General features: G+C 40.1%; 1 protein-coding gene across 1 annotated transcript in view; it reads left to right on the top strand.

The window, feature by feature from the left end:
* The window catches only part of macrod2 (mono-ADP ribosylhydrolase 2), a 1,223,981-nt gene that overhangs the window by 1,173,581 nt on the left and 22,520 nt on the right, over positions 1-27,880 (top strand). The window contains exons 11-13 of the mRNA XM_072265467.1: positions 8,798-8,875; positions 16,459-16,524; positions 17,453-17,539. Of these exons, the coding sequence (XP_072121568.1) occupies positions 8,798-8,875; positions 16,459-16,524; positions 17,453-17,539 (231 nt within the window). The remainder of the gene's footprint in view (positions 1-8,797; positions 8,876-16,458; positions 16,525-17,452; positions 17,540-27,880) is intronic.

Raw genomic sequence — 27,880 nt, 5'->3', positions numbered from 1 at the left:
TGCACCCTCACCATCTGGGATATGCCCTCTTCTCACTATTACCATCAAGGAAGTGGTACAGGAATCTGAAAACGCACATCCAATGATTCAGAAACCACTTCTTCCCCTCTGTCATCATATTTCTTTATGGTCCATGAACCCTTGAATGCTACTACCTTCTTATTTCTTTTTTTTAACTATTTATTTATTTTTAATTTATAGTAATATATTATGCATTACTGCTGCTGCAGAAAAACAAATTTCGCCTCCTTTAAGTGGTAATAAACCTGATTCTAATGATTCCAGAAAACAGCACAAGGTACACAAGTGCCACCTACTGGATTAGTAACACTTCTAACAACTCAATGCAAATGTTCAAAATGGATTCTATAGCTACTGTGGAATAAAGGAAGAAATAAAAATCCCCACTGTGCTCTGAAGTTTTAGATTTGGTCACGTCTTCTCACCAACACTAAAGAGCTAGAGGAAAAACCTAAACTTTTACTATTCTATTAGCACAGAAATGGGAGCACGGTGGGAAAATGCACACAGTCACAGAGAGGATGTGTAAATCCTGCACAGACCCAGAAGAACTGGGATGGAGCCCAGGTCCTGGAGTTTTGAGGCAGCAAAATTCAAAGTTCAAAGAGTTCAAAGCAAGTTTACTATCAAAAAACATATATGTCACCATATATCCTCAATTCCTTTTCTTTTGGGCATACTCAATAAATCCATTAACCATAACAGAATGAAAGACTACATCAACAGGGCAGACAGCTAGTGTGCAAAAGACAACAAATTGTGCAGATACAAAAAGAAAGAAAAAAAAATAGTAATAATCGTAATGAATAAATAAGCACAAAATATTGAGAACATGGGATGAAGAGTCCTTGCGGTTGTGGCAACAGTTCAATGATGGGGCAAGTGAAGTAGAGTGAAGTTATCTCCATTTGGTTCAAGAGCCTGATGGTTGAGGGGTAACTACTATTTCTGAACCTGGTGGTGTGAATCCTGAGGCTCCTGTACCTCCTTCCAAATGGCTACAGCAAGAAGAGAGCATGACATGGATGGTGGGGGTGCTTGATGATGGATGCTGCTTTCCTGTGCTAGCTCATGTAGTTGTGCTCAATAGTGGGAAGAGCTTTACCTGGGATGGACTGAGCTACATTTACTACATCCACTACATTTTATAGGATTTTCCTTCAAGGGAATTGGTGTTTCCATACCAGACTGTGATGCAGCCAATCAATATACTCTGTACCACACATCTATAAAAGGTTGTCAAAGCATTAGATGTCATGCCAAATCTTTGCAAACTTCTGAGGAAGTAGAGGTTCTGCCGTGCTTTCTTCGTAAATGCACGCATGTAAGTGGGCCCAGGACAGGTTCTCAGAAATAATAACACTGAGGAAATAAGAATTGCTGACCCTCTCTGCCTCTGATGAAGAGTGGCTCACAGATCTGGTTTCCTCCTCCTGAAGTCAATTATTAGCTGCTTCATCTTGCTGACACTGAGTAAGAGGTGGTTGTGGTGGCACCACTCAGCCATATTTTCAATCTCTCTTCTATATACTGATTCATCACCACCTTTTATTCAGCCTGCAACAGTGTTGTCTTTAGCATACTTACTGTAAAATATGGCATTGGAGTTGTTCTTAGTCTGAGTCATTAGTGTAAGCAAGTCGATCAAGAGGCTAAGCACACAGCCTTGTGGTGCACCTGTGCTGATGGAGACTGTGGAGAAGATTTTGTTGTCAATCCAAACTGACTGGGGTCTGCAAGTAAAGAAATTAAGGATCCAATTGCAGAAGGAGATATTGAGGCCAAGATCTTGGAGATCATTGATTAGTTTTGAGGGGATGATGGTATTGAATGCTGAGCTGTAGTCGATAAAAAGCATCCTGATGTATGCATCTTTGCTGCCAAGTTGTTTCAGGGTTGAGTGAAGAGCCAAGAGATGGCATCTGCTGTGGATCTGTTGTGCTGATAAGCAAATTGGAGCCGATCTAAATTGCTCCTTAGGCTGGAGTTGATGTGATTCATACTTCATCACTGTTGATGTAAGTGCTGCTGAACGATAGTCATTGAGACAGGTTATCATGTTCTTCCTAGGCACCAGTATAATTGAACTCTGCTTGAAGCAGGTGGGTTCAGACTGCCGAAGCAAAAGGGTAAAGATCTCAGTGAACACTCCAGCCAGTTGATCAGTACAAGTCTATAGTACTTGGCCAGGTATGCCATGAAGGCCAGATGCTTTCTGTGGGTTCAGCCTACTGAAGGATGCTCTCACATCAGCCTCAGATACTGAAATCACAGGGTCATTGAAGGCTGTGGGAGTTTGTGATGGTTTCTCCATGTTTTGATGGTCAGTGAACATAAAACACATTGAGCAGATCTGGAAGTGAAGCCCTGTTGTCTCCCATGTCACTTGATTGAACTCTGTAAGAGGTAATTAGCATTCAAGCCCTGCCACAGTTGTTGAGCATCCTTTATTAATTCAAGTCCAGAACTGCCACTTTGCCTGTGAGTTACCTTTCTGGAGATTGTACCTGAAGCTCCTGTAACTTTGATCTAGCCCTCAGCAGATTACAGATCTCATGGTTCATCCAAGGCTTCTGGTTAGATACGGCTCTGAATGAATTTGTGGGGACACACTCATCTATGACTGTTTTTATAAAGTCCATGACGACCGTGGTGTATTCATTCAGATCCACAGATGAGACCTTGTACACAGTCCATCCCACTGACACAAAGCAATCCCATAGCTGCTTCTCTGCATCCTGCGACTATCTCATTGTTGTCCTAATCTCTGGAGCCCTGCTGTTTAGTCTCCACCTGTATGCAGGTAGGAGAAGATCAGCTAAGTGGTCAGATTTCCTGAAATGCAGTCTGGGCATGGAACAGTCAGCATTCCTGATCTTAGTATAACAGTGGTCTTGTGTGTTCGGAACTCTGTTTATATGCTGATGGTGATTCTTCAAACGATCCTGACTGAAATCCCTGACTATGATTTGAAATGCATCGGGGTGGACTTTTTCTTGTTTGGTGATGACATCATGCAATATCTCAAGCACTTGATTATAGTTGGCCACTGGTGGAATGTAAACTACAGGCAGGATCACGGAGGAGAACTCTCTTGGTAAATAGAATGATTAGCATTTGATTATCAGGTGTTCCAGGTCAGGGAAACAGAGGTATGGGAAAACTGCAACATTGGAGCACCACTGTTTATCATGAAACACACACCTCCATCTCTTGCCTTTCACAAATCAGCAGCTCAGTTCATCCTGTGTATCAAGAAGTGTTCAGGTCTGATTGATAAATTTGGCATACTCTGAGTAAACCATGTCTCAGTAAAGCACAGAACACAACAATTTATTTCCTGACGGCACAGCATCCTTGCCTTTAGGTCTTCAATTTTGTTCTCCAGCAACTGCACGTTGCTAACAAGATGCTGGGTTGAGGGGGCCTCATACCTATGTGTTACAACCTGGCTTGGAGTCCTCCATCATCCTGCCTCACTTCCAGCTATGGTGATGACCTTCATCCGTACCTGCTTGCTTGAGAGCAAAGTCCTAAATGTACTTCAGATGATCATAAAATCTGTAGTTCATTAAGTCGTTTCAAGAGTGCGTTGCTTAATAATGGGAAATAGCATGCTGCAGATTGCAGTTGAAATAATTCAAAAGAAGTATATTTAAAAGTCTTGTACGTAGCCTGTGGAATGTCGTGTGGTTTAACAGTGCCATCTTGCCAGATTAGCACTTTCTGCTGCTGCTTTCTCCTCCCATATGCTTCTGAGACTAGGACTACTTGCATCAAGAAACTCAACACTTTGAAAGATACCATTCCAAAATCTATCAAATTAATTGAAAGGATAAGCAAACCAACATCAACTTGTACTCAGTCAGCTCCGTAGGGCACCCTTCATTTTTCATATTCCCAAACTCTGACAAAGAGAAAAGTACAGTGTTGTGCTCAAGGCCTCCTTAGAACAAAATAACATCCTCACTAAGCTTTGGGAATCCAGACAACATAAGCCCCGGTTTATGACCACTTAAAATGGAGAAGGAGAATTAGGGATGGTATTAAGAATCTTGAATCCTTTCACTAAGAGCATACAGAAACCCAGAATAAATGTCAGAATTGGCTCACAACCTCAGAAGTTACCCACCTGCCTGCCATTTGAGATCCTCCTGGCCTGATGTAGAAGAGACTGGAGTTCTCATACAGACCTCAGAACTCACAAACCTAGAATGGTAACAGGTCATCTTCTGTCCTGTAGGACGACCTAAGATGTTTAAAACATTTTTATTCTTAAGACAAGGAGTGTTGAAGGGGGAAATTCCAGAACTTGAGGGATCAGGCAACTGAAGGCCCATTTGGAATTAGTTAAATGATTAAGGCCAGGGATTCGTAAGAGGTAAAGTTGTTCTGTACTGTGAACAAAAAAAAGGGAGTTATTATAAAGTAAAAAACAAAATTCCAATCCTGAATCAGTTATAACCATATTGCAATAAACCATACCCCCATTTCCACTAAAGAGGTAATCCATTGTAAGTGCCATGTTTTCATTGTTAGATTCTTCCAGCCTTGAAAAATTAATACTCACTACTGCATATAAAATCCCTAGCCATCCACAAATCCAATTTCATCAGCTGGACTGATAATCCTCAGACAGCAAGCACACCTGGAATCTGAAGTTCTCTTAAGTTTTGCTTGATTTATATTATTCCATCTGAGTGCTTCAGGACAGCCTTTGAATTTTGATGGATTGGTGCCAGATTTCTTTGAGAAAAGGTAATTTTTGTATAATCAAGTTGACAATATCTTTGAACCAGGAATGTACTTTACAGATAACTTGGCATTACCTGGCATGAGGGAATAGCTTCAGCTTCATATTAACCATATAACCATATAACAATTACAGCACAGAAACAGGCCATCTTGGCCCTTCTAGTCCATGCTGCACTCTTACTTTCACCTAGTCCCACCAACCTGCACTCAGCCCATAACCCTCCATTCCTTTCCTGCCCATATAGCTATCCAATTTAACTTTAAACGACAACATCGAACCTGCCTCAACCACTTCTGCTGGAAGCTCGTTCCACACAGCTACCACTCTCTGAGTAAAGAAGTTCCCCCTCATGTTACCCCTAAACTTTTGCCCTTTAAATCTCAACTCATGTCCTCTTGTTTGAATCTCCCCCACTCTCAATGGAGAAAGCCTATCCACGTCAATTCTATCTATCCCCCTCATAATTTTAAATACCTCTATCAATTCCCCCCTCAACCTTCTACGCTCCAAAGAATAAAGACCCAACTTGTTCAACCTTTCTCTGTAACTTAGGAGATGAAACCCAGGTAATATTCTAGTAAATCTCTGTACTCTCTCAATTTTGTTGACATCTTTCCTACTTTTGGTGACCAGAACTGTACACAATACTCCAAATTTGGCCTTACCAATGCCTTGTACAATTTTAACATTACATCCCAACTCCTATACTCAATGCTCTGATTTATAAAGGCCAGCATGCCAAAAGCTTTCTTCACCACATTATCCACATGAGATTCCACCTTCAGGGAACTCTGCACCATTATTCATAGATCCCTCTGTGCTACTGCACTCTTCAATGCCCTACCATTTACCATGTATGTCCTATTTTGATTAGTCCTACCAAAATGTAGCACCTCACATTTATCAGCATTAAACTCCATCTGCCATCTTTCAGCCCACTCTTCTAACTGGCCTAAATCTCTCTGCAAGCTTTGAAAATATTCAGTTGCCTAAATTGAAGAAAGTGACTGAGAGTTTACTAGTGATATAGGTTATCTTTTGATAAGTAGTTCTCACTGAATCAGAATACATCAAAGCATTCTTGAAGGAGATCCATTATTGGAATAGAGTTTCTGCAAATTTTTACTTCGTTAAATTTGTTGGGAAGCTAGAAGTTGGGAATTTCACCATTCCTTTGAAGGACAATCATAAATTAGAGTTATAAGGTACAGGTAATCCTGCTCTTTCTCTGAATTGCGTTGATGATTGATAAAGATAACACATGGAAGATTACACTAAGCAAATATTCGAATCTTGGAGAGCTTATAAGATTTTGGGGAGGGAAAACATTGAAATTCATGCAGGATTGTTGTAAAAGGTTGGTTTTCAGTGTGAACTTGATGGGGCTGAAGAGTAATGTATACCCATATGACTACTCCCAAAATCCAAAAAAGTCATCAAAAATATTACAAATAAAAAAAGTTATCTAAAAAATACCCAAAACATTTATAATAATTACAATAACTGAATCAAAGTAATTTCAACCTTTGGAGACCCACTGCTTTCCTCTGGCATTTTGTATGTATTTTTAACCTTTGCCTGGTAAACCATGGTCCACTGTCATCATTGATATCGGAAAGAATTTAGATCCTACACAACATGATAAACATTTTCCTTTGATTGATGCATCTAGAAATAGATCTCATAGCATCATGTTAAGAGTGTAGTCACTTCAAACTGAAATGAGAAAATTCATAGAGAACTATGATTCTTTAGAAGTTTTATTCAGGACAGCTGTGTGTGTAAATACTTTGTCATTAAATACATTAAGACCAAGGCCTCAAACAAAACTCATGATCTGCTGGGCAAATCAACCCCAATGTCTTCATCCAGACCAATATTCCCAACACTGAGACCCTAACTACACTTAGTCAAATCCACTGGGCTGCCACCTTATTTGAAGGCACAGACTCCTGAAAGCATTGTTCCATTCCAAACTCCCTCTTGGTCACCAGTTAGCAGGCAGACAGACAAAGAGATCTTAAATTCTTCTCAAACCTTCCTTGAAAAATGTGCACTGTTGAAGATTTGTTGGTTAGTATCATGCCTCCAGGGAGCAAACATAAAATAGAGATGAATTTCTGCAGGCAGCCATATTTGGCAAGTGTTTTCCACAATCCTTCCTGAAATTTTTACATGATATTGAAAAAGAGCCTGTATAAATCACTGGGTTATGCAAATGGAGTAATGCAATTAATTCTGGTAATCACACAGCAGAGAGGATTTGAGCCTTTGCATAAGTTCAGAAGAGATGTACTTGAATAGTTGCAGTAATAAGGCATTTGAGTTCTAACAGTGGAGAATCTGGGGCTGTTCTCACAATATAAGATTGAGAGGAGATTGGATATCATTGTTCAAAAATCAGACTGGGTTAAATAAGGTTATTAGAGAGAGAACTTTCCCATTACTAAAGCTTGGGCCAATAGGCACAAGAGAAATGTTAGAAAACTATTTTTGCACAGAAGCAAATTATGACCTAGGGCTCATTGCTAACAAAAATGGTTAGAGCTGAATCAGTCATGGCTTTCAAGAGAGAATTTGGATATGTACTTAAGGAAAATAATTTAATAATTTACAGGGCTTTGAGAAAAGAAGAGGGGAATGGAACAAACAAGTTTGCTGTCATTAACTCAATGGCCTCTTCCTGTGCCATATAGTTTTGTTATGTGAGCTTGGTGAGCTTAATACCAGTTGAAAAGTCCCTTTCTATTTTGATACCGATAGCTCAATATTATGCATTTTGGACAAAAGAGGAGCAGATGAGAAAAGGAAATTTAAACCTGTCTTTGTCTGCAATTGTACCAAATAATTAGAAGGAGTAAAAAAATTAGAGCACAGGGCTATGTTGAAAAATTCTGAAGAAGATTGGCTATTCTGCTGTACTTAATTAGAGTTAACTGAGCATTGTATTTTCTTTGTAGTTTTGGTGTATTTCTGGGTTCATCTTAATAAATGATGTGAAATATATTATCCATATCCAATCTTTGATTGTAACCTCTTTGCATTGAATGACATACCAAGTACCTAACTGGATCAAAGCAACTACTAGGACTGGTTTAATTCTTTTGGCTCACTTGTGATATTAGAAGATGCAACACAGCAATTTTCTCACTTATTTATTTTGATGATAATATGTATTTTCCATTGCAATAATTTGATCAACCTTCTTTTGAATGTTCAGTAAGTAATATTTCTTCCTTTCCTTCCTATCAAGCTGATGTATGAGATTTTAATTTTACATGTGTACCTTGGACAATTTTCACTCTTCTCTTTCTGTCTCTTGTACTGTTGCTCTACCTATTTCTATAATTTATACTGAAAAGTTGTGCTTTCTGTCACATAGAAACTGCAAACACAGTTTGACTAGTTTGGTTTTTTGGGGAAATATTGGAAGCATAAAGTTGCTGAGATTCCATATCACTTCCCCCAAAGAATCTGCTCAAACAACCTGACCAGGCTAGAGATGTCTCTGCAATAGCCTCACCATTAATTTCAATAGGGGTGAGCAGCTGCAAGTGATTGAAATTGATATTAGTATGTTTAGATTTTTTTAATTGTTTATTTACAGTAAACATTTGTAGACATTGAGACATTTTTTTTATTTTAATAATTATATATTTGAATCATTTGTAAGATTTATTGTTTTTGAACATTAGAAAGATTATAAAACATTAACAGTACTTTGACAGCTTTGGCAGCCACTCAGCCACCATTAAGATGGTGGGCATGCTACTTGTGTTGGGATTTACTACAAACCCCTGCCTTCCACACAGTCTGCCTTTGAGGAATGAAACCAGTTTCTCTTGCTAGGAATATCTTGCTCGGAGAATCACATACATCATGCACATGTTTTACTACTGAGTGTAAAATCAGGACATCCTGTTTACTAATTAATGTTAAACAATTTCAGCCTTCAATTTTTGATGTCAGTGCTATTTTTAGACTTACAATGTGAATATATTTCCTTGTTCATTTTCACAGCCTCAATGGAAGAGAGTGGTGACGGAATAGCAAATAATTCTCCAAAAGAGACAGAAGATGAAAAACATGACTCACCCGGTAAGAACTTTACATGTGTTGCATTGATAAAGTGATTCCTTGAGAGGGTTTTTTTGAAACAGACAACATATTTAGAACAATGCACTTTCATATAGAAAGCCATTCTTCAATATAGATAAGTCAAATGTAAATTATTTATTTATTTAGCAATACAGCACTGTACGAGGCTCTTCTGGCCTAACAAGCCCACGCAGTATAATTATATCCATGTCATCAATTAACCTACTAATCCATATGTCTTTGGAATGTGGGAGGAAACCCATGCAGTCACAGGGAAAACGTATAAAGTTATGACAGACGGTGGCAGAATTGAACCTGGATTGCTGGTACTGTAATAACATTACGCTAACCACTAAGCTACAGTGACCATGCTTTTTATAGTTGATAGAATTGCTGTATGGGAATCATGTTAGCAAAGGCTGAATAAGTAACATTCTTCCAGAGGGTCATGGGCTCAACAGCTACTCCAGAGACTTGAGCAAAAAAATCCAGGTCAAAGCCCCAACTCTAAATTCCAGTTCTGATGGAGTACTGCACATTTTCCAAGAGAATGACTTACCTTCACCTTCCCAATGTGAAGTTAATCTATTGCACTATAATACAAAAATACAGGAGTTATCCCTGATGGCCTGTCCAATATTTATCCCTTAATTGGCATCATCTGGTTATTAATATATTGCTGTAGGCATGCGCGAGCTTGTAGGAGATTGGCTACCACATTTTCAATATTAAACAGTACCATCACTTTAGAAGTGCTTGGGTGATTATGGTCCACTTTAGGGCATTCTCATGACTAATACCACATACTCCTGGCCAGCTTCCTATCTTCAGACCTCGATAATCACTCATTCCAGACATTGTCTGACTATGTCTAAGCTTGTACTGCATCTCTCTTGGCCATCAGCACTGTGTTCAATGGTCTACATAGTCCCTCAGCCCTGCAATGCTTTTTATATTAAGATTTCTTCTTTGTTTCCTTATCCTATGACAATCATTTTCCTCAAGTAATCAGTTGTAAGCATGCTGTGTTTCAGGATAGAAAGTAATCTCCAGGCACAATTTTCACAAATAGTGCAATGTACACTTTGAGCAGTTTCAGATTCCTTAATACTGTTGGTACAGAGTGAACTCAAGTGAAAAGTTAATGGAAAAATTCATTGTCGTCAGGGGAAGCCCCCCCCCCAAAGCACACCAATAAAAATTTTATTAGTCCCCACCACTTCAAAATTCACTGTGATCCAAGATATTGAATAATACAGAAAGGCCTTTACAGACTTTTCATGGTGTTCTGCAGCATTGTGAAATGTGTAAAGGGAATTCTCAGGTAATTCTGGGAACAGAACAGTTCTGAAGAAGGGCAAGGGATACAAGCTAATGGATCTGTTGGAAGACTGATCGGAGCTGAGGTTATGATTCCAATCCAGTTGGGACCTGTGAATGGAGTCTGTAGAGGAACTGGAGAATGAGTTAAAATGTAGTGAGGCCTGGGTTAGCAGCACAGTAAAGAACAGTGGGTATTGGGAAGGATTATCATGCTCTTTGAAAGCGATAGGGTAGCATAGCCTGAAAGGGAAGAGGAAGGAATTGATATTGAACACTCAGACAGAGTAGTCGATGGACTATTGTACACATGGAGGATGAAAGGGGAGGTTGTTGCAAGCCGGAAATCAACCTTAAACTTGGTTGTTCTGATAGTTCCCAATAACTGGCATATCTCTAAATAATGTGACAGAATCTTTTGGACAGCATTCTAGTGATCTAACCGTTGTTCCACACAGATATTACCATGTCTTATGGTCACATTATACATCAAGTTGCATTATTGCAGAAGAACAATATGCATCCACAAGTAACAGGTTTACTTTGATATACTTGGAACCTGAAATGATCACCAATTCATTTGCATAGTGTGGTAAACCATATATAGTGTAACTGGGTTACCTGTTTGGACACACCCCTCTGCTGACTGCCCCTGTGGCTCCTCCCACAGATCCCTGAATAAAGGCGATTTCGCCATTGCTCCTCCTCCTCACTCCAGGGGCAGACACTCAGAATGGAGGTCACATTTTACTGCGAATAAAAGCCTTTCAGTAGTTACCCTACTTCCAGTCTTTTGGAGTAATTGAAGGTGCATCAATTGGAGAGTTCGATTCTCCACCTCAGAATTTTATCATTTTTGATTTTGCCCCGCTGTTGGTTACTAAACATGAATGCAACTGAGTGCTGGTCTGTTAGCAGGGTGAACTTTTTGCTGGTGAGATAGTGCCCACAGTGCCTAACAGCTTCCACTATGGCCTGGGCCTCTTTCTCCACCGCAGAGTGCCAAATTTCAGGGCCTTGAAGGGTACGGGAGAAGAATGACACCGGTCTTCCCGCCTGGTTGAGGGTAGCAGCCAGTGCAAAGTCGGAGGCGTCACTCCCTACTTGGAAGGGAATGGCCTCATCCACCACATGCATTGCAATGTCCCCTTTTATGCAGCTGAAGGCCACATGGGCCTCAGCTGAGAGGGGGAATGGGGAATGTGGTGGACTTGACCAGGGGGTGGGCCTTGTCTGCGTAGTTAGAGACCCATTGGGCGTAATATGAAAAGAAGCCCAGGCACCTTTTGAGGGCTCTGAGGGTGTTGGGAAGAGGGAGTTCCAACAGGGGGCGCATACAGTCGGGGTCAGGGCCAATGACTCCGTTCTCCACGACACACCCAAGGATAGCAAGTCGGGTGGTCCCGAATACACACTTGTCCTTGTTATAGGTGAGATTGAAAGCTTTGGCCGCTTAGTGAAATTTTTGGAGATTGTTGTCGTGATCCTGCCGGTCGTGACCGCAGATGGTGATGTTATCCAGATATGGGAATGTGGCCTCCAGTTGGCACTGGTCCATCATCAGTTCCACTGTCCTCTGGAAGACAGATACACCATTCGTGACACCGAAGGGGATGCGCAGGAATTGATAAAGCCTGCCATCCGCCCCAAAGGTAGTGTAAAGGCGGTCCTCCCAGCGGATGGGGAGCTGACGGTAAGCGGATTTTAGGTCTATGGTCGAGTACATCTTGTACCGTGCTATGTGATTTACCATATCCGCGATGCGGGGTAGAGGGTATGCGTCGAGCTGCGTGAACCTATTGATGGTCTGGCTACAGTCCACGATCATCCTATTTTTCTCCCCATTCCAAACAACGACCACCTGCGCCCTCCAAGGACTTGTGCTTAACTCAATGACCCCCTCCCTAAGCAGCCGCTGCACCTCCGATTTAATGAAGGCTCTGTCCCCCGCGCAGTACCTCCTGCTCTTAGTTGCCACAGGTTTACAGTCGGGGGTCAGGTTGGCGAACAGCGGTGGGGGAGGGATCCTGAGGGTGGAGAGGCCGCAAGTGGTGTCGGTAGTGCGGCAGTTGGCATGGTGTTGGGTGGGATGTGCGGGTCGGTGTGTGAGTGTGGTCAGTAGCGGGGTACGTGACGTCTCCCTACAAAACTGGGGATTTATGACTGTAATTGGTGGGAGGGGCCCATCAAACTCCGTTGTCGCGCTTTTCAGGTGGCTCTGGAAGTCGAGCCCCAATAGCACAGGGGCACACAGTTGAGGCATGACCAGTAACATAAAGTCTCGATATTCTGTGCCCTGCACCAATAGTGTCGCTACACAACCTCCCCGGATGTCTGTTGTGTGCAACCCGGAAGCCATGGCGACCCTCTGACTTACCGGCCGTATCGTGAGTCTGCAATGCTGCACCGTGTCTGGGTGGATAAAACTCTCCGTGCTGCCTGTGTCAAACAGGCAGCTTCTCCTGCGCCCCTCCACCAGGATGTCCATCATTGACCTTGCGAGCTAGTGGGGAGCGCTTTGGTCGAGGGTCACGGAGGCCAGGGTTGAGTCGCTATCTTGGTCTGGTGTGGTGGGGTGCCCCGTGAGCACCCGTTGGTTGTAGCCGGTGGGAGGTGGCGCCGACCAAGATGGCCGCCCCCATGTCGCGCACATGGTAACGGCGTGCAGGGAAGATGGCGGTAGGCAAGATGGCAACCCCCATGTCTCGCACGTGGTGGTGGCGTGCAGGGAAGATGGCGGCAGGCAAGATGGCGACTCCCATGTCTCGCACGCTGCGCTGCTCGATCCCGCTCGCGGTTTGGACTTACAGACCTTGGTGAAGTGGCCCTTCTTTCCGCAGCTGGAGCAGGTAGCTTCTCAGGCTGGGCAGCATTTCCGGGGGTGCTTCCCGAGTCCGCAGAAGTAGCACTTCGCGGACTCGTGACTGACAGCAGTTGAAGTCGATTTGCCGGTGAGTTGCGGGGTCTGCGGGGCCCACGAGGCCATCGGGGGATCGCGTGCCTGGAGAGCCTCAGCGTTGTTCAGAGCGGCCTCCAGTGTGTCAGCCAGCTCGATCGCCAAACCTAAGGTAAGATCAGCTTTTTCCAACAGCCACTGGCGCATATACACTGACCTGGTCCCCGTGACGAAGGCGTCTCTCACTAGGAGCTCTGCATTCTGTCCTGCCGTCAGCCCCTGGCAATTGCAGGCCTGCACGAGCGTCCGTAGTGCCCAGACAAACTCAGCAGTTGATTCCCCTGCTGGTGCCGAGTCACTAAGCGATGCCGCGCGTAGACAGTGTTTACCGGCGGCAGGTATTGTCCTTTGAGTGCGCTCATCGCACCATCGTAGCTTGGCTGGTCTCTGATCATTGAGTAGACCTGTGGACTGACCCTGGAGAGTAGAACTCTACGCTTCGTTGTGGGGTCAGTAGCTTCAATCGCCTCTAGGTATGATTCGAAGCAAGCCAGCCAGAGTTCGAAAGCGTTTCCAGCTTCAGGTGTTTGCGGGTCGAGGTCTAACTTGTCAGATCTCAGAGTACGTTGCATGCTTTAAAATTACTGCGAATAAAATTGATGCACCTTCAATTACTCCAGAAGACTGGAAGTAGGGTAAATACTGAAAGGTTTTTATTCGCAGTAAAATATGACTTCCAGCATGCTGCGTGTCTGCCCCTGGACTGAGGACGAGGAGCAATGGTGAAATCACCTTTATTCAGGGGTCTGTGGGAGGAGCCACAAGGGCAGTCAGCACAGGGGCGTGTCCAGACAGGTAACCCAGTTACAACATATATATGTGGTTTACCACACATAGCCAATAGAAAAATAATGTTGTGTCATTGAACATCCAGGCCTACACATTTAAATAAAACCAATCTGACTTTGAAGATCAGACATCAGAAGGAAAGTTAAATCCATTTCATATTTGATCATCTACTCTGTTTTGATGATCTGAAAAGCATAGTATGTGAGGGATTTAGTATATACTTGATCTTTTTTAACATCACTGATTATTGGGATCCACTCTTTGCAATTGTTATTTGGAACTGAATTATTTAATTTATCTTACAGATGCAACATTGCATGCAGCATAGCTTCCTGATCAATCTTTGTGACAGGTTCATCAGCATGCTATTTGTGACTTACTTGCAACATAAAAGAAGAGTTTGATTGCCTCTGAAGGGCAGGATACTGTGATCTGTCAAGATTGACAAGTATTTTCAGTATGGTCTGCCGCTTGTTTGCATTCCACACACATTGAGGATACATCCCTCACCAGCAAATTTTTTGAAGTCTTGTGATCAATTATCCAATAACCTTTTTAACACTTCAGTTAGCAAGCATTGGAAGACTATATTCTTAAAAGTGATTGCCATGCCATTTATTCTTAATATTTAAAATTTGTCTTCTTAAATATTTCTGTGACCATTTATATTTTATCACATTATATCTCAACAGAGAGTGTTGTTTTAAAAGTTTGTATTTATGGCTTTTTATAATTCAAAGTCAATGTAAAACATTTCAAATAGGACCCTGGTCCAGCAAGTATAAACAGTAGAGCTTGTTCAATTTTGACGTAATTAGAATTGGGTATTCAATTACAGTATGATGATTACTTTAGGATAATAGCTACCTTATCCATGAAATCAGTAGTGTATACTAACAACAGTAAGAATTTTAAACACTTTTTGTTGTTTTTATAATTCTTCAGGACAGTGAAGTACTTCTGAAATAAACCCAGTGTTGTAGCGCAGCAAACAGGGTAGACAATTTGCATTCAGTAAGCCCAAAATAACATCTTAGTGATGTTCAATGATGCACAGATGTTGAGTAGGCATACGAGGGGTGTTTGTGGCCTAAGGTAGAAGGAGTCAATTTTAGAAAACTTAGCACATTTATTTTTCCTACATTTGCACACTTAGTCCAGCAGCCATGGAGCATACGGATCCCTTTTTTGTCTTGGACCTCCAGAAAGTGGTCCACAGCAAGGGTGATTGATAAGTTCGTGGCCTAAGGTAGAAGGAGATGAGTTATTAACTTCAAATTTTCTGCATTTTCATACAGAGTTGAACTGCACGTGCATGTAACAAGAGCTGCATAACTCATCTCCTTCTACTTTTGGCCACGAACTTATCAATTACCCTTGCTGTGGACCACCTGGAGGTCCAGGATGCTCTCGTTACATGCACGTGCAGTTTAACTCTTTCAGTAATAATGCAGAACATTTGAAGTTAATAACTCATCTCCTTCTACCTTAGACCACGAGCTTATTAATCTCCTCTGCTGTGGACCACTTCGACAAAGAAGGGATCCGTATTCTCCATAACCGCTGGACTAAGTGTGTACGTGTAGGGGGGGACTATTTTGAAAAATAAATGTGCTAGGTTTTCTAAAATTGACTCTTTCTACCTTAGGCCATGAACTTATCAATCACCCCTCGTAACTCCCCTGTTCTTCTTCGAAATATGGCCACTGAATTGTTTGCATTCATCTGTGAAAGAAAACAACGTCTTGCTCTAATGTTACTTCCTAACGATAAAACTTCTGACAGCCCTCGGTTCACCACTGAAGTAAGAAAGATCAGGATAATAGTTCACTTACCTACCTCAACAGCTCTATAAACTCTTCCAAACTTTCAAATTATAAGAATATGTAATATTGCTTTTCTGCTTACGGATTTTAAAAAAATAGGAACAGAAGTGGGCCATATGGCTTTTTCCAGCATTTAGTGAGGTCTAACTTGATTGTTTTTCTTCCTGCCTATTTCCCATATCCCTTGATAATAGTGCTTAAAAATCTGTCAATCTCAGGCTTGAGTGTAATTAATTCCTAGATACCCCTAACTCTCTCAGATAGAGAATTTTAAAGGAAGACCCCAAATGCTACACTCTGAATACCAACCTGAGACACAGGAAATGTTGATGATTGTCTAACAAAACATTTAAAGACTGCTCTTAACTAAAAATGCAGCCCTGCTTCACAGTATTAAATACACCATATGGTCACATTAGCACATTGTATTTTACAAAGGTTTCAGTACAATGCCATAACATTATCATAAAGCACATACAGCACTATTAGTAGAGATGAATTTATAAGAATTTACCTTTTATTACCTCTGTCATTCAGCCATGCCTTTATTTTTGGTGAAACTGTTTTTATTTTATCTCACCCTAATATAAGTAAAGATCAAGAAATTGAACTTTAAGATTGTTAATCCTTTTGGAAATTAATTTCAAAGCAAATGAACAGTTCTTCATGTTGTTCTTGTGCTTATTTTGCAGAACCTCTAGTTAGTCATGATGATGACTTAAAACAACATGATACGTACATGGACAGCCAGATTGAAGGTATGAATTAACCTGACACATTTAACATCACTGTGAACAATTGAGAAGTATTATATTAAAACCACATAAGAAAAATTCTCAGTGACTTGATTTTCAAGGAAATTGGTGGACACTTTTTGAGAGGAGGAAGTATTTGTGTTGAAGGGACAAACCTATCATTAGTATGATTTAAGAAAGTTCTACCTCTAACATAATCAAAGTTGTGTAAAATTCCACTTGATTGCACTGGGTTTTAAGGCGCAATTCACTCAAGCTATAGGAAAAGTTGACAGATTAAAACAGATTTTATTTTCATTCCAAGATCTTGTGTGCAGATATGCTAGCTGTACTCACAAAATTAGCTGCAGCTCCCAAGTGAAGTAGTCACCATGAAAAACCTTCCCTAATTGCCCTCATTTCCAACCCATATGAAGACTTGACAAATAAAGCTGGTTCTTTCAGATACCAGAGCAACAATATGCACCCTTTAAGAGCTTCTATGTATATTTTTAATTAATGAAGAACTTGTGGCTTGTGTATATTATTTTAAAAAATAATTTCCAATGATTTAGAAGTTTAATTCTCAAAGATCATGATCTACATTTCAATCAACCTTGCTTTTTGTGTTTACGGTATTAAACTGCACTAAATTATAATTCTTAAAATATCATCATAAAATTAATTTGCAAAGATTGCATTTGAAAAGAATTTCTGGTTCTTGGTAATATTTGCACCTGCCAGTCAGCAAAGAATGGAAGGAAAAGCATTTCACAAAACAGGTATATTTTTGGACTTTACAACCGTGTTGGCACCTTGGCCCACTGTTTGGAAACCAGCTACCTGAAAATGAAATTTGCTTTCTAACTGTCATTGTGACATCTTAAAATGAAGATAATAAATTTGCACTAAAACATGGTTTTCCCCTTGTATTTTTTGAACTGCTTCTTAGATAAACAAGAGGACACTGTAATGCTTAACCAGCCTTGTACCCAGATAGAAGAAATGGAAATGGGTAGCTCCCAGGAACAGTCAGAGGGTAAGAACTTGTTCACACATCAGCACAAGAACGATCAGAGTAACTTGCAATCTGATTCCACGTACACTTGATATAGTAACAATACCCTTCTATATTGTTTTTAATTCTGAGAGATCAGAGAATTGAAGGAAGACTGGTACAGAACAGGAGCAGAAATAACGTAGAACAATCATCATATTGAATGCTGGGTCAGGTTTGAGCTGCTGACCCCTGCTCCTGTTTACTGTGTTTTTATGCATACTGTTCATTTGGAAACTTCTCCCATCCATTAACAGCTTTAGGCTCAGATTCTAAAATACTATTCTCATTCACTTAGTTCCATTTGAGAAGTGGTCATGTAATTAGCAAATACATTTAAACAGATGTGAGTTTATTGAATGTAGGTAACATAAACAAGGCCATGCTTTGCTTGAAAATTAAGAAGCTTAAGAGGAGCAAAGGTATCTGGTGGTATAAAATGGTTTAGTAAGACATTAAAAATAATCATTCAACTGGTTTGGCTAGAATGTACTGGTTCTATCAGCCCAGTCTAGCTGAAATAGGCCAATTTCATTCGAAAGATCAGGCGATTTCAGACCTATTTTGCCTAGCATAAATTTCTGCAAACTTCATTAGTTTGCCAGACTGAAACAATCCCTGAGGCGAGTCTCTGCTGGTTGCAATCAATTTAAGAATGCTCCTCAAGTTATGCTTGCTTCAGCACACAGATATGGTAGACACAGTTTTAAGAGTTTTTAGGCTCTTTTTCTGAAATAAGTAAAAAATCTTGTTTTCTTAATTCAAAGGAAATAATGTTAAATAAGGATTATGCTTTAGAAAGCTGCCGGATCCTGTTGGCTCATGAAAGATTGTACATTTCTGATTATCCAAATGAATTTGGACAGGGACTTGAGCCATAACTTTGCTTTGGTAAAGCAACCTAATTTTAAGCATAATTGGCATCTACTTTCCCAATTGCATCCAAAGCGGAAACTATCTAACCCAAGGAAGATAAAAGTCAGACTCCCTCTATTTGAAATGGTGCAGCAATTTATTCCATCGCCCAATGCCTTGCAGAACTGAACCTTTCAAGATGTATAAGATTAATTTTAACTTCATTCAACCTCCCTTGTCTGACACAAGGATCAGTTTAAAGGCTATTGTTCCTCTGTAAGCTGGCAGAATTTTGTCTCTGGCCTGCAAGCCTTAGTGAAGAAATCCTCTTAAAACTAATTCAAGCTGAGTCCATTCTACCAGTAAAACCTGGTTAATCAGTGGATAGTAAGACTGGCTGCATAGATTAACAGGAAGGGAGTTTAAATGGATTTAAACTGCATGCAACTTCATGTTTTATTTTGAACCTCATAGAATCAGCATATATCAGGACATAAAAACCTGACCTACAAGATAATAGATTCAGTTGTCTACTTGTGGAAAATTTTAGAGAATGTATATAAAAATGCCGGTGATTTAATTTGAAAAAAATATAGAAAGGAAAGACTTTATTTCATGCTGAAGACCTGCATTTTGTTAGAAGTTAATGCACCATCATCTGTATGTATTGCATCTAAATTAAAGTTAACCCTGTTCAGAATAATGTCAAAGACGTACAAGTTTTTTTTGCTAAATTCCTAAAAAGATCAATCGTAATGTGGATTTGATATATATTGCCATGTATTATTTTTCAAAATAGTCCTGTAAACAAAATATTAAAACCATGACTACTCTTAATTAAGGGATCCCTAACATGTCTCTCAAAAGCCAAACCGTACATTGCTGAAAGTGATTCAGGCTGAAATTCCATTCATTATATTCCCATTTCTGTTGTGAAAGGAACAAATTCATGCAGAGAGCATGGTTCCCTTCTGAGACCCCGCATTATAAAGCAAAATAATGATTGTTAAGCGGCCCCTTTTTAATCCTCACTCTTTAATGCACACTTTTTAATATTGCTTATATTTGAAGCACCACTACTTTAAAAGATGTATTTTGTAACTTTGTCCTTTAGAAATACTGAAGTAATTCCCATTTTTATTTTTATCCCTGTTCTTTATCTACTGATCACAACACCTGTAAAAGAAAGGCTGTGATTAAAATGCACCCTGGACCAATTAAGTTTCACATTCCATCTGTGAGAACATCTTACTCTAACTTTTCACCTGGGTGGTCCCAATCATTGCTCAGTGGGTAACAATCTCACTTTGAGTTAGAAGGGTGTAGATTCAAGATGCACTCCGGAAAGCAGAACTCAAAACCTGTGCTGAGAGAATTGCTGAAAGAGTGAGGTGAGTAATTCAAAAACTCTGCTGCTTTTTCAAATAGGAGTAAAAGATTGCAGAATATTAATCTGAAGAATATTTATTCCTGGTGACCTTGCCAGTATTTGTCTTTCAATCAACATTGCTCAAGCCGTTTATCTGGTCATTATCACTTTGCTGTTTGTGTCGGTTTTCTCCACACAAATTGGCAGTTGCCATTCATATAATGCCAAATAGATCTTTTTTTGATATGAAGTGGTACAACACTTCGTTATTTAATGCATTACAGGATTTCAAGATGGCTTGGGTATTTGTTGGCAAGGAAAGAATGATAGGCAGCAGTATGTAAAATACAGCAATTTTAGTCTGATGGTCTGCTGCACTAATTTACATGGCAAATGCCCTTGTACTAGTCTGTAACCCTCCTCCACCACCCATCTGCACACTTGCCCACACATTCCAGCCCCCTTTTCAGCCCTTCCATTGCCAGCTGCACTACAACCCTCTCAGCCCCTGTCAGTGCTGCAGGCCGTAATAATGTAGGCATGTTGTACAGAACTGTGTACTCTTTATAAGTGGTGTTAGATCCATACTTAAACAACAGCCATCAATAGCTTCCTCCAGTCAGAAGAAAAGCTATTAACCACTCCCCTGGTGTATTGCCAGAGCCAGGCTGGGAAAAGGGTAGGAATGCAGGAGGGAGCATAGACTGGAACATGGAGCATGGAATATGGCCATCTCAACAGGTCAACAGCAGGTGCCATCTCATTGGCTTTTCACTCAATCATGGAACATCTGGACAGCAAAGATGCAGACATCAGGATGCTCCTCATTGACTACAGTTTGGCATTCAATGCTATCATCCCTTCAAAGCTAATCATAAGCTTCATGTCCTAGACCTCAATACCACCTTGTGCAAATGGATCCCATATTTCCTCATTTACAGAGCCCAGTCAGTTAGGATTGGCAACAAAATCTCCTCCACAATTTCCCCCAGCACAGGTGCACCACAAGGCTGTGTGCTTAGCCCCCTGCTCTACTCGCTTTATACCTCCAACTGTGTCTGTTGTTGGCCAAATCAAGGGAAGTGATAAATCAGCATATAGGAAGAAGTCTGAAAATCTGGCTGAGAGATACCACAGCAACAACCTTTCACTCAATATCATCAAGAGTAAGGAACTGATTATTGACTTCAGGAGGAGGAAACTGTAGGTCCATGAGCCAGTCCTCGTCGAGGAATCAGAGGTGGAGAGGGTCAACAACTTTAAAATCCTCGGTGTTATCATTTCAGAAGATCTGTCCTGGTGTCCTTACGAAGAAAGCATGGTAGCACCTCTACTTGCTTATAAGTTTGCGAAGATTAAGCGTGACATCTAAAACTCTGACAAACTTTTATTTTTATATATATATATATATATATATATATATATAATATATACACACACACACGTACATACATAGTCCATTACAAGTAAAGCCCTCCCCATCATTGAGCTGATTGACATGGAGCTATCACAGGAAAGAAACATCCATCATCAGGCACACCCACCATCCAGGCCATGTCTTCTTCTCCCCGCTGCCATCAGGAAGAAGGTGCTGGAGTCTCACGACCAGGGTTCAGGAACAGTTAATACCCGTCAACCATCAGGTTCTTGAACCAGAGGGGAAGCTTCACTCAACTCCACTCGCCTCATCACTGAACTGGACTCACTTTCAAGGACTCTTCATCTCACATTCTCGATGCTTATTTATTATTATTATTTCTCTCTTTCCTGTATCTGCACAGTTTGCTAGATTTGTTTTTTGCACATTGGCTGTTGTCTGCCCTACTGGTTGTGGTCTTTCGTTGTTTCTGTTGTGTTTCTTGCATTTATTGTGATTTCCCACAAGGAAATGAATCTCAGGATTGTGTACGGTGACATATGAAATAAGTTTGCTCTGAACTTTTGGGTGGGGTGGGAGCTGGTGGGGAAAGAGTCGGCAGTTTCTCCACCACGGGAAATGCAAAGAGCCAGGCTATTCAGGAAAACCCATGAGGCACTCCTCGGTGCAAAGTCTCTCCCCTCCCAATACCATTCATGTAGTGTTTTTTTTTAAATCATCAATTCTTTAAGTTGTGAGCACTGCTAACATGTTCAGTACTTAATTGCTTGAGAATATGGTGGTAGGACTTTATTATCTGCTCATGGCAGTTTGGTACTGTTGTGTAACTTTTTAAGTCATCTCAAAGGACAACTAAAAGTTAGCTTTTACCTTGGGTCAGAAATCACTATGGGCCAGATGGGAAGGGTGATAGATTTTCCTTCCCTAAAGGTCTGTTACTTAACAAAAAATAATTGAGTTTAAGTTCTTCAACTTCCATGTTGGGATATCATGCATTAATTCTGATCATTGTCCAGGAATGTAAGCAGTGGAAAAGGCTAGAGGCGCTGATTGGCCCGCTCCTTTTAGCATTTTCTTATTCTGTAATCCTCATAGTAAGAATGGAGTTTTCACCATCTCAGCCCCAGCTGCATTGAGACTTAACTGACCTGCCACAGGGTGTCTTCTCTTATTTAACTGCAGTTCTTCAATAATCAGGGTCATTTGTGAAAATGCTCCATCACCATTTCTGCTGTTGGTTACAGCATGTAACAGCACTCATTTCCTGACATTATCACCTAAGGGTTTGGGCGAATGGGCACTTATTTCCACACATTAATCAGAGTAATCCCAATAATTGATTTTTTTTGAACAATGCATGTCCTAAAAGTTTTTAAGGCCTTCGGTATTGTAGGGCAAGCCTTGAGAGAGCAATCAAACAGCACTGGTCTTCTGGGTTTACATTAAATCATTCTACACAACTGCCTATGAAGTAATGGTGAGTGGGAGTATATTAACAGGCTTCTAGTTGTCATTTTGACCCTTGATCAATAGAATACTGAAGTCCTAATGGTGCATTATGAGAATAGCCCAGGGATAATATAAAAAGATTTGCAGTCCCCATAAGACTAAATATAGCGAGGGTGACCCAGTAGAAAGTCTTGATGCTGGCGGTCTGACAGTTTTACAGAGATACCTATTTCAAGATCTGATGGCTGAGAGCAATATAGAAACACATTTTGTTTCTGTATACCTATTTCAATAAAGAAGAAATATTTGAATTGGTAAGATGCCTTTTACAACCTTGAACACCCAAAGCACTCTAAGGATTTATTTTGGGACAACAATTATTGGAATAATTAGGAAATATGTAGCCAGTTTGCTTGGAATAAGATCATGCAAACAGCGATATGATGATGGCCAGATAATTGTTTTTTACATACAATGGTGGACAGATGAATATAGGCCAGACCACTAGAGAACCGCCCCCCCTCCATTCATTAATAGAATGATGGGATCTTTTGTGTTCAACTGAGAGCCGTGGTTGATCACCTCATCCAAATAACTGTATCTCCATCACTGGCCCACTCACATAATATGGTACCAATCACATCATTTGGTCTTGAGGCTATCATCTCATTCAGAGTGAGAGTATCATTCATACCATCATAGCTGTTGGATAAAAACATGCAACAATGTATGTCCCATTTAGCAGCAACACTAGAACATCAACTCCATCTGGTATTGCTGAATCTATATACATATGGTAATGTTAACATATTATACTCTTGCTCCATAGTTCATTCCTTGCTAGGAATTTTGGTTGCAGGCTACACTGTCACGGAGAAAAGCCACAATAATGGCAGATGCTGTTTTCAAGATTCTAACTGCACTGCACAAAAAAACATTTTTGCTCATGTCACTTCTAATTCACTTCCTCTATATTTGATACGTGTGATATCTTCTGCAGCCTTCCACTAAAGGGAACAGCCTCCCACTATCCATTCCATCCAGACCAGGGGTGGCAAACCTTCTTGAGAGTGTGTGCCCAGATTGGTTATAATCTTCCAAAACATTCTCTTGGTGTGCCATGGAAAATTTGAGTAGAGATTATTATTGATAAGTGAATTAGTAAAAGTAATAGATGAGTCCTGTTTCATATTTCCATGTATTCATTGTTTTACTATTAATAAAAGTATAACAAAGATAGACAGAAATAAAAGCAGCATTTTAGAAAATCTGTTCAAAAATTATTAACATTAATATTTTGAGAAGACAATTAAAAATAACATCTTTTCTAAATAGTATTGTATTTGTATCAAATATGTAACAGAAAATATGCACATGAAATTATAAGCTGTGGTGCACATTCACGAAAACACACTTTACTGTCAGTGAGACTTGTGTTGCTGCACTAATGATGACAAATATTTTATATCTGACTTGTATTTGGTTGTGTTTTGAGAGCTATGCATGTTGCACTAGTTTCATCATCAGTAAGTTTACTCCTACAATTAGACAACCAAGTTCATCACTGAAAATAATGGCTCACATGCATATGCATGGTGGCACTAAATCACGTACAGAATTTAACATGATTATCATTATATATCTTGTTATATATCTTTTTTGAAAAACAAATAACATTTTTAATTCTCTGGCAATACCTACTCTCACCCACTCCACCTAAAGTGTTTTGGAAGCTTTGCAGTCAATCCCATAATCTCCTTCCATACTGTTGTGTATTGAACATTTTAGTAATCTTTGAGTTATATTGTAAATATATTGTTTCATTAAGCATTCTTGTTGTTTACATAATACCTGTGAGTTATCTGTAAAAATACATAAATGGCATACATCATCACACCACCACATGATATAAGTGAGCCTCGCTTAAAGTGAAAAAACAAAGTTAGACTTTCATTTTGGACTCCTTTGGTTTTCTTCCAATTAGTTTTAATGTTTTGAAGTTACAAAATATAACAGTGGTGTCGAGGATGTTTAAAATGTGCCCAAGATGACTACCCACCCGTAGAAGTGCTTCAAGATGCACATTCCATAACACAACAGATAACTAGATTTTGTGTACTGAACAAGTTGAGCAGTATTTTAAAGCAAATGGTATAGCCAATGAGAAGTGAGTGCATTGGATTTAAAGGCAGATAGTTTGCTTAGACATTTGACTGCTCCAACTAAGCCAGCTGAAATGAACTTTGCTGATATCATGAAAGTAATGCAGAAACATGTAAAACCAAAACCACTGTTGATTGTGAATACTTTAGGTTTAATAAGCAGAATCAAAAGAAAGGGGGTCCATTTCAGTGTACATGGCTGAATTAAATAGACTGTCAGAGCATTGTCTGTTCAGTTAGAGGCTTGATAAACTAAGAGAGATCATTTTGTTTGTGGAATCTTATAAGAAAACATTCAAAAATGGTTCTTATCTGAAGCACAACTTACATTTAAAAGAACAGTTGAAATCACTGTATCAGTGGAAACAGCAGACAGAGACATAATTGAGTTGCGGTCAGGAATGAAAGTGAGCGTAAACAAAATTGCAGTGTCTATGCAGAAACTGGCTTGGCTGAACAAATTGTGTTACCATTGCGGCAGGGTCTCACATATACCAGACCAATGCAGATTTAAAGGTGAAACTTGCAGGAAATGCAACAAAGTAGGACACACACAAAAAAGCATGTTGAGCAGACGGAAATAAATGGACTGCACAGGGAAGATATAAAAGTTAAAAAGTCAAGTGACAATAAGTCAAGAGTACTAATCTGCATGCATTGCTGAAAAATCTGAAAATGATGAGAATGGTGAAGGACTGAGTAGCCTTGAGATTTGAAATCTGAAAATCTGATAGACCAGCTTACACTGGAAGTAAACAGCAAAATAATTAAAATGGAATTGGACACCGGCCTGGCTGTTTCAGTTATTCCACAAAATAAGTTTGAACAGCATTTCAAAGATATTGAACTGAAGCCAGCAGATATCCAAGAACTTATGTTGGAGAAATGACATTCGTAACAGCGAAATATAACATCCATCAAGCCATATTGGACTTGTATGTGGTAAAACAGGAGAGCCAGCATTGTGGGGACATTAGTGCCTGAGACAACTACAACCTGGTTGGAGATCCATCGACCATTTGCATGGCACATCCCTTGTAACTGAGTCAACTGAAAGGGAATTGAGAAAGATACTGGATCATGCCACAACTGTCTTCATGTTGTACACCATGAACCATTGCATAAAAAACGGAAAACAGATGTTGGTGTCCACCTCTGTCCCTCTGGTTGGAAAGCATATTGGACCAAGAAAGAACCATGCTGCTTAGAGAAATCATGAAAGTGACAAAAGCAGTTCTATGACCACACAAGTTTTTGTAAGCTACATATCTGAGAAAGCTGCTAATATATCAGGCAGTTACTTGTGAAATGTGACTTGGTTTTAAGCTAGAAGAGAGTTCAAGGAGCTTCACGGAAGTTGCAAGCATTCAGCTTTTGTGAGTGTAAAGACCACGTGCATTAAGGTTCAAGTGGGAATCAAAAAGCTTCTTGTAAAAGTAGATACAAAGACCAAGATCCCAGCTGGATGAACAGAAGGCCAAAAAGAAAGGAGTCAATGGAGACACAAAAACAAATGATGTTGTGGAAGAGGAAACCAAGAGGAGAGATCAGTTCATAAAGGAAGCGACAGAAGGATTAATAAGAGAATGCACCAGTGAACTAAATGCACTTTCCCAAGATCAAGATGCATGTTCTAGAAAAAAGGAAGGTGTGAAAAAATAAAGACAAGAAGTTGAAAAGATAATAGATAAAGAAAAAGGATCAAAATAGATCCAGAGAGAAAAGCCAAGAAAAGGAGAAGAAAGGTGTCCAGAGCTGTCAGAACCACTTATTCCAGCCTCAGAGTCAACTCTTACACAGAGCAGGCACCAGAAGCTGAGATTGTTTCACAGCCACAAGGCTCACTTGCCAAGCCCAGTGATCCTGCTTGTCAGGAAAGACATTATCCCACAAGAGTAAGAAATCTTCTACAAGCGACTAACTATTTAGGCTTGAATGGGAGAATTTAAAATTTACTATGGGGTTGATATCTATATAGTAGTTGTTTTATATAATAGACTATATACAAGTATACAGTATATGTATATAAATTGAGATTCATTCTAATTTGAGTTGGAATTTATAGCTAAGCTTGGAAGAGTGTGTATTTAATATTTCAGTAATATTGGACTAACATTTAAAATGTATTGTTTGATCCAGCATTATTTGTTGTTTACTTAAAGCATGCAGGTTATCTGTAGAAGTATGTAAATAGCATCCATCATGATACCAACACTTGATATGTACACACCTCATTTAAAGTGGAGATGCAAACGCATTCTAAACTCCCTTGTTTTTCTTCTAGTTAATTAGTTTCAATGTTTTGAAGATACAAACATGACACATACTCCCAATCCTTGTAACTCACCTACGTTAAGTTTAGCCAATTTTATGGGACTTCTCCATTATAAATTTTTAATGTATATAAAGTCTCAGTTATTTCCTCCTTCACTATTACATGAGGGATACCTTCTTCACATTTGTCCGTTCCATTGTAATCCAAAGTACTCATTCAGTAATTTAATATTAGAATATAGAACAGTACTGCACAGCCCACCATGTCTGTGCTGAATAAGATGCAAAATCTGCCTTCACATGATCCATATCTCCCCGTTTCCTGCACATTCATGTGTCTATCTCAAGCCGCCTAAATGGCACTATCTCACCTGTTCAACCACTACCCATTGCAGCTCATTCCAAGCCCATCTACACTCTCTATGTAAAATATCTTAACCAGCACAGTGCATTGAGAGGTTGGTCATGGCTGGAGTCAACTCCTGCCTGAGCAAGGACCTGGACCCATGGCAATTTGTCTAACACCACAATAGGCCAACGGCGCATATAATTTCACTGGTTTTTCATGCAGTCTTGGATCATCTGTACAATGTTAGTATTTACGTTAGTCTGCAGTTCCTAGTGTTCTGATCAACAAGCTCTGAAACTTGGGTCTCTGTAGCTCCCTCCCCTACTGGATCATCAACTTCCTCACCGGAAGACCACAGTCTGTGTGGATCAGAAATAATGTCTCCACCTCACTGATAATCAACACTGGTGCACCTCAAGGATGTGTGCTTAGCCCACTGCTCTACCCTCTCTACACCCATGAATGTGTGGCTCAGCATATTGTTTGA

This window comes from Mobula birostris, chromosome 8 (assembly GCF_030028105.1).
Source record: "Mobula birostris isolate sMobBir1 chromosome 8, sMobBir1.hap1, whole genome shotgun sequence".
Classification (NCBI taxonomy): Eukaryota; Metazoa; Chordata; class Chondrichthyes; order Myliobatiformes; family Myliobatidae; genus Mobula; species Mobula birostris.
The sequence above is the reverse complement of the archived record's forward strand: the minus strand, read 5'-3'. Positions and strand labels throughout refer to the sequence as shown.